Source organism: Lactuca virosa, chromosome 6 (genome assembly GCF_052849685.1).
Source record: "Lactuca virosa cultivar CGN04683 chromosome 6, Lactuca_virosa_CGN04683_v6, whole genome shotgun sequence".
In the NCBI taxonomy this organism is placed as follows: Eukaryota; Viridiplantae; Streptophyta; class Magnoliopsida; order Asterales; family Asteraceae; genus Lactuca; species Lactuca virosa.
The window spans coordinates 254,272,195-254,279,922 of NC_136431.1; the positions used below are offsets into that span (position 1 = coordinate 254,272,195).

Below are 7,728 nucleotides of genomic sequence, written 5' to 3' on the forward strand. Positions count from 1 at the left end.
GTTAGAAATGGGAAAATTGTAATAATAATGATAACTTTTTTCCATTTTATTTTACATATGGACTTTTAAAAATATATGGGTACTAAAATTATACTTCAAAATCGATTTTTTTTTACAACTTTTGATCAAAAGCTAGTAAATTTCTAATAGATTTTGGAAATCATAGGATTTATATAAAGGTTTTTGGAGAAATAAATAGTTTTAGTAATGATTTTAAAATAAAACTATCTGTAAAAATTTATTCTTTCAGTAATCCATAATCCGGCCACACGAGTGTACATTAACCAAACTAGGTGGATGTCAAAATAACCTTTTCCTATAACGTGTCTAGTATAGTATTAAAACTAAAATTACTTTTGCAAGGGTAGATGTTAAAAGACTCCAACCCTCAACAACGATTTCTAATCATCTTAGAATCAAATGTGTGTTAAGCTGTGGGCTCTGGTTGCTTACTTCTTGACCGACGATGGGTTTGGACCAACGATGGGTCCCATGTGTTCTTTACTTTTTTTTTACATCATATATTTTGTGTGTTGGATAAAAGTAGGAAAGTATATGGTTATTTATTGCATGTTATATATAATAAGAAAGGGATGAGTTACTATTCAAATATCAGAATTAGTAATGGTTATATACATGTGTTGGGTATGGATTATATAGGATTATAGGGTGATAGCCATAGACCACCACCAGGGCCAGGAGTTGGCATTGAGCTGGCCCTTGCACTAACGTGGATCAAACTCTAACGGACGTCTTTTGTAATACAACCATCACTATATTGTCTCATCGCTCCAATAATTCATACCCCTCCTTCCTAAAAGATCAGAAATAGCCAACTGGCACTTTTGGTTCATTATAAAATAGTAACGCCAAAGGATAGAGCTAAAGACAAAAAAAAAGTCTCGGATTTGACTCTGATTCATTTGGTTTTTCCTTCTCATATATGCCACAACACAGAAGCCACGTTCATTCAACAAGCTCCCTGTCTCCTCCAAGCAATCAAACCACAAAAATAAAGTACTCAAAATACTATAGCTTCAGAAAGAAGAGTTTGTTCATAAAGAAAGATGAACATGTCGACTTCTGAATGTGAATCGGGCTGGACCATGTATTTTGACCAGTCCCAGAATTCATGGTCGTATATGGGTGTGAAGCAGTATGGAGAAGAAGAAGAAGAAGCCGATGATGATGGTGGTGACTTGTCTATGGTTTCTGATGCATCATCTGGACCTAGACAGAAGTTTGATGAAGATGATCAAGAGAAAGTATATGGAGAGAGGAAGAAGACAAGATCAAAGAAAGAGAAAAGGTTTAATGATATTGATGATACTGCTAGTTCTCCTGTTTTCACCTCCTCCTCCAAGGTAATTTTTGTTTTAACTGTAATTAAATTTTGTATCAAAAAGTGTAAAAGTAGAATGCTATAACAAATAAATTTAAAATGAAATGGGAATACGTGGGTGTCTAAGCTAGAGTTTTAGGCTAATTAAATAGAAAAATAGCAATATGTTTAGTTTGTTAGTTTACTAATATTTTACTTTTTTTTATTATTATTAAAATATGATACTTTTAATTTTTTTTATTAAAGTATTATATTTGAAAAAATCTATGACATTGTACTTTTAATTTTGTCTTATTAGGATATTCTGTTACAACTAGGTAAAAATTATAAATTACAATGTTACAATAGAAAAAAATATAGAACACCATGATAAACAAATAAATAAAAAAGGGTGTTGTAATATACATATAATGAAAATAAAATCATATAACAAACATATAATAAAAGTATAATGCACTTATAATAAATAAATAAAGGTATGTTGTTATGTTTTTTCATCCAACCCTAAAATTTTCTTGTGACTAGATTTACAGGAAAATATTGGCATATGTATTAATGTTCAACCTATTTTTGAAATTTATATAACATAATGGATTTTTATACAAAATATGGCATGACTTTTCATTTTAGAAACAAATAATTCGATATTTTACCTATAACAAGTTTGATTATATGAAAGATCATTCCTAAAATTGACCCAAACAAACAGATCATTGATATATAAATGGGTAAAAATTAATACATTGTTACATAAATGAACATTTAACTTGAGTCATGTCATGAGGTAGTATTTATTTTAGACTATACGGTGTCCACTATACCGCGTACCGCAGTATAATGTGGTATGCGGTAAACACCGCACCGAGCCCCTAAAAAAAGTGCGCATATATATATATATATATATATATATATATATATATATATATATATATATATATATATATATATAAATTATAAAAAAATATATCAAAACTCATTGTTTTTATTTTTTAATTCTCTATAAATAGAGTATAATATTGATATATTATTTGCATATATCTAAAATTAAATAAAAATATGGTAAGATACGGTATGCCACCCACCAATTTTGTGGGATGAGAGAAAAAATGACATGACATTACAAAACTATGGTAACCCTTAGTCCTAATATGGCACATGACTATACCTTGTATAAATGTTTTTAAAATAATAATTTTATTGCATAGATTGTAAAAAGAAACATTGTTATATTAACACACATCTATTTTTTTTTTCTAGAATAAATCTGGATTGTTGAAGAAAGCACCGTCGGTTGGTGAGAAATGTGCATCAATCAAACAAGGTATGTCACTTAAACGGTGACCAAAATTTACATCGAGTAGATGTTTATTTTAAGAATGAAAATTCAAAATTGTTAGTTTAGAAACTTAGGCTACTTTTACACTGTCAGGGGCGGATAATGAAGTGACAATGAAAAAAGGTCGTGAATGTGGTGCTCAAGGCTCAAGAGAATTGGGATCGACGAATGTAATAGCAAGACAACTTAATTTAAAATACTAGGACAAGGGGTGTCCTTGGCTTTCCAAAGATATTGATTTGTTTATTGTTTTTTTTTTGTTAGGAGAATTCCCTAAACATATCACAATAAACTTCTCTTAAACATATCTAAATTAAAAAAATCTAAACAAGAATGTATTAGTTATATAATAAATTAGGTTAGATATCCGTATATTATATGGCTTAATTAAAAAGATATTAAATAAAAATACGTAAACATTAACATTAACGATAATTATGAAATGGATAGAAATATATTTTAAATTTAGAAGATAAATCAGGATAATTAAAATCATCATATACCAATATGGATATTTTAAAATTTGTATAATCGTTAAATATTATTTTGAAAAAGATATTAAAAAGACAAAACTTCAAAAATGGTCCCTGTGATTTTCGAAAATATCAAGTTTAATCCCTAAATTCAAAAAACCTCACGGATCGTCCCTGTGGTTTCAAAACTTTTAACAAATGATCCTTTTCGTTAACTCCGTTAACTTTTGGCCGTTAAGTGAAGGGCATTTCGGTCATTTCACTACTACAGGGATCATTTATGAAGTTTTGCCTCATTTAAAAAAAAGAAAAATATATATAATTATTTAATATAAAGGGGGCCCACCCACTTCTCTCTCTCTCTCTCGGACAAAGAAGACTCTCGTTATTCCAATTCGAGCTGCAGCTTTTCCGATTCACCCTTTTCCCTTTCTCTTCTTCCACGAACAATCACCACCGCCATTTATATGTTATCTCCGACCAACAGCTACCCTCCCCTGCCCCCATCTGATATGTCTTCTCCGACAAGTTCAAAGAAATCAGTCCAAAACAATTTCAAAATCAAACATGTTGCAACCTCTCAGTGACCCATGTGAGAATACAATCGTCGGAAATCACTGCTTTTCTCTTGCCTGACCCACCCGCTTGACCCTCAACATCACCCAGTATATCTCGCCATCATCCATCGTCCCTCGCCATCACCCAAACCAGGTAACATCTCCGACGAACACCAAAAACACCATCACCTCTTCTTTATTAGTCCCAATTTTCTTCTGTCACTCTGAACAACACGACCATGTTTACAGGAACACAATGTTACAGTAAAACAATGCATAAACCCATTACAATACTTATAGAAACAATAAACCCTACAAATTAGATAAACATAAGCAAATGAAAAACCCGATTTCTAAATCCCCAATCAATTATATCACTGCAACATCATAAGCTTTCTTCTTCTTTCCTCTTTTCTAATCGGGTAAAAGACCCTTTTCAGTTGGTGGATTCAGATTAGGGAAGAAACATGTTACATAAAACGAGTATGAGGGTTCAATGGCGCCGACGCTAGCTGAGCTGATGCAAAGACAACCAGACAAAGAGTTCTGACTATCAAGCCTACCAAATTTCCAACTCAAGTATGTGGTAGTTTGATTGAGAACCAATTTTACAATAAGAAGGAGATGTCTTCGTATGTTTGCAGATTTCTGAGTAGATTTCAGGGGGATAAGCAATTTATTGGTGATAGATTTGGGTTTTGGTTTGTTGATTATTGATTTGTGTTCTGTTGGGATTGAGAATCGGGAATGAGGGTTGCGATTTCAAGGAAGGAAGACCAATCAGGAGAGAGAGAGAGAGAGAGAGAGAGAAGTGGGTGGGCCCTCTTTATATTAAATAATTATATATATTTTTCTTTTTTTTAAATGAGGCAAAACTTCATAAATGGTCCCTGTAGTAGTGAAATGACCGAAATGCCCTTCACTTAACGGCCAAAATCTAACGGAGTTAACGAAAAGGACCATTTGTTAAAAGTTTTGAAACCACAAGGACGATCCGTGAGGTTTTTTGAACTTAGGGATTAAACTTGATATTTTCGAAAATCACAGAGACCATTTTTGAAGTTTTCTCTATTACAAATGAGCAGGTCTATATTAAAAATAAATATGATGTGAACGTGAGAATGTGAAAACGTTTGTGGGTCGATGGATTCTAAAAATGAAGGTCTGGATTAAAAGTTGCATTTCTTGTAGTTCCTTTCTTATTAAATTATTAAACACTGATTCTTTAGTTATCGGATTAGTCGGAGGAATTTTGTCCATGGTTCTAAAAAGCGTGTCAATGCGTGATATGATGCGATACGTGGTGTAGCTCTTATAAAAACGTCAAAGATGAGGTTGTTAAGCGTGCCGTCCAACTAACGTGTCAAGTGACGCCTTATCGCGTTATGACGCGATTTTTTTTCAAGGCACAATTATTTTTTTTTATTTTTATTTTTTTGTTTTTTTTATTGGGCCTAAAACAATAAAGTTTTTGTTAACTTTTTTTTATATTAAATGATCATATAACACTTGTAAAAACTTAATATATTTGATATAATTTTATAATTATCTGATTTATCATTTTTAATATATATAAAATTGTCACGTCTTAAAAAAACGTCATGACTTGTCAATGCTCACCATGGCTTAGACTTGACCTTGCCGTCAAGCCCACGTCTCCCGCTATTTAGAACCTTGATTTTGTCTATTCGCGAAACAAGGTATATATATATATATATATATATATATATATATATATATATAGAGAGAGAGAGAGAGAGATAGAGAGAGAGAGAGATGAGGGTTCAATTGAAAAAAAAAACAAGGTTAGGAATGAGAGAATGAATATGAACCACTCATTTTGAATTTGCCGCTTAAGCGCTCTAATGTACTGGGAGAACGAAACAGATTTTATTCATATATGAATAAGTATATACCTATTCATATATGAATATATAATCATATATGAATAAGTATATACTTATTCATTTATGAATATGTATATTAATATATGAATATATATGAATAATTGTATTAATATATGAATAAGTATGTGTCTGTTCATAAATGATAATTCATATATAAATATGGCTGTTGGTAGTGGCGGTGGTGGTGGTCGCAATGGTGGTGGTGGTGGCGGCGGTTGCGGTGGCAACGGTGGCAAAGGTGGTGGTGGTGGTGGCGGAGGTAGTGGCAGGGGTAGCGGTGACAGTGGGGGTAGTGGTGGTGGTGATGGCGGCGACTTTGGTGATGACGGCGGTGGCAAAAGTGGTGGAGATGACGAAGGTGGGTGGTGGTGGAAATGGAAGTGGGGAGGTGGCAGAGGAGATGAGAGGTGGTGTATTCATACATGAATATACATAAATTTATATTCACATATGAATATTGTTGGGTTTTATATGTTACAAAAAACTATTTTTGGCGGAAAAACATAAACCCTAATTCACATGCACCCTAAATGATCTATGTTCTCAATATGATTTGCAAACAACAATTGAATATCAAGAACCTTAGAAGTACATTGATCCCCTTTACTTGCTCCCTAAGGACTCCTAGGCTTCCTTATTGCCCAAGAAAACCCTTAAAGACCATCTAGAATTCGTCCCCCCTCATTGGGAGGTTCTAGAATTTGTCAATGTTTAACTTTCGAACATTGTCACCTTTAGTCCTTTCACTTTTAATTAATCTAATTAATCCCAAAATTAATTCCAATTAGTTTCTGATTAATTTTTAATTAAATAATACTATTTCTAATTAATATATTATTCTCATAATATATTAATAAATCATTTATTTTGATTTCTAGTTAATTTATTAACTATATAATAAATTAATAAACCAATCTCTCTCTCCAAAAAACATTTCAGTCAATTACTAGGTTTGAGGGCAACCCAAAATGACTTTGCTAATAATTCAAGATTATACTAATTTAGTTATTAGCGTAGACACCCAATCCAATAGTCTCCCACTTGGATAAGTCTAAAACTAAATTACAGGTATAACTTCTAAATCAAACAACAAATAATGCTTTCCAAAGCAACTGTCGAACTCTGATCCGATCAGATATTTGTCTTTTTGATAAGTGATCAAATATTTCTCCGTTCTTCAAGATATCATATGAATATGAGACATGAACTGAAATCAATCTCATTGTCCAAAATTTTGTTTATCGATTTCCCGATTTATGACGACTGAATTCAGACTACTAATTGAACACATCAATTCAGTCTGGGCTCGGCCAAGCACTTCAGATGTCGACATCAAATCATCGAGGGACCCAAAGATATTGCTTTTTCCTGTTAGAGCAAAAGGAACGAATAAATTTTGACTCATATGGTTGTATCTCTTACTCACCAAATCATACATGACACTACGTTTTATGACCTCACGTTACTGATGCGTTTTCGCAATACCAATGCATAACCGATTTGTAAATTACAACTCATATATCTTCATTTCAAGAGTATAAGATATTATCATCTCAGAATTACTCGTGATAAAATCCATGAAGTAATTCTCTGAGCGTGGGTTTATCCAATACTCAAAATCTCCATTTTCTAAGTACTCATGAATATTGTAGCAACACAATTGCTATGTCTAAACTCCTTAGACAATCTACAATCCAATTCATGACAGTCTTAATTCTCTACTTACTTCCAAAAGTATGAGCGACTGTGGAATTTGTCACACCCCGAAACCGTGATGGCGGAATCATTCCGGGGTGGAGGACATCATGCGTAGTATCACAACAATTGTATCATAGCAAGCATAGTAAACACAACCAGACATTGAATACATATGTGAAAAAGGTTTACATTGTTTAATACATAGTTTTATTCATATCAAAAGTAAAATAGACAGACGCAACTCTAACGCTTCGTCTTCTCCGAACTCCTGGAAGTACCTGTTTACTAAGTCCCTGAGAATACAAGCAGTTTTGAAAGAATATCAGCATAAAGCTGGTGAGTTCATAAGCATTTAGTTTTAGTGAGAAAATGTTCTTTGAATCCATTTGAAAAGTGTTCTTCAAGAAAATCCTGT

General features: G+C 32.5%; 1 protein-coding gene across 1 annotated transcript; it reads left to right on the forward strand.

The window, feature by feature from the left end:
- Positions 1 to 860: 860 nt before the first annotated feature.
- On the forward strand, positions 861 to 2,936 carry LOC145118600 (protein SOB FIVE-LIKE 5-like). Its single transcript, XM_079054300.1, has 3 exons — positions 861 to 1,364; positions 2,600 to 2,663; positions 2,772 to 2,936. Exons 1-3 carry the CDS (start codon positions 1,068 to 1,070, stop codon positions 2,879 to 2,881), a joined length of 471 nt encoding a protein of 156 aa, XP_078910426.1. The 5' UTR covers positions 861 to 1,067; the 3' UTR covers positions 2,882 to 2,936.
- Positions 2,937 to 7,728: the final 4,792 nt, after the last annotated feature.

Coding starts and splice junctions, on each gene's coding strand:
- LOC145118600 (XM_079054300.1), top strand. CDS start 1,068: ATGAACATGTCGACTTCTGAATGTGAATCGGGCTGGACCATGTATTTT. Junction 1,365..2,599: donor TTTTCACCTCCTCCTCCAAG/GTAATTTTTGTT, acceptor TTTTTTTTCTAG/AATAAATCTGGATTGTTGAA. Junction 2,664..2,771: donor ATGTGCATCAATCAAACAAG/GTATGTCACTTA, acceptor TTACACTGTCAG/GGGCGGATAATGAAGTGACA.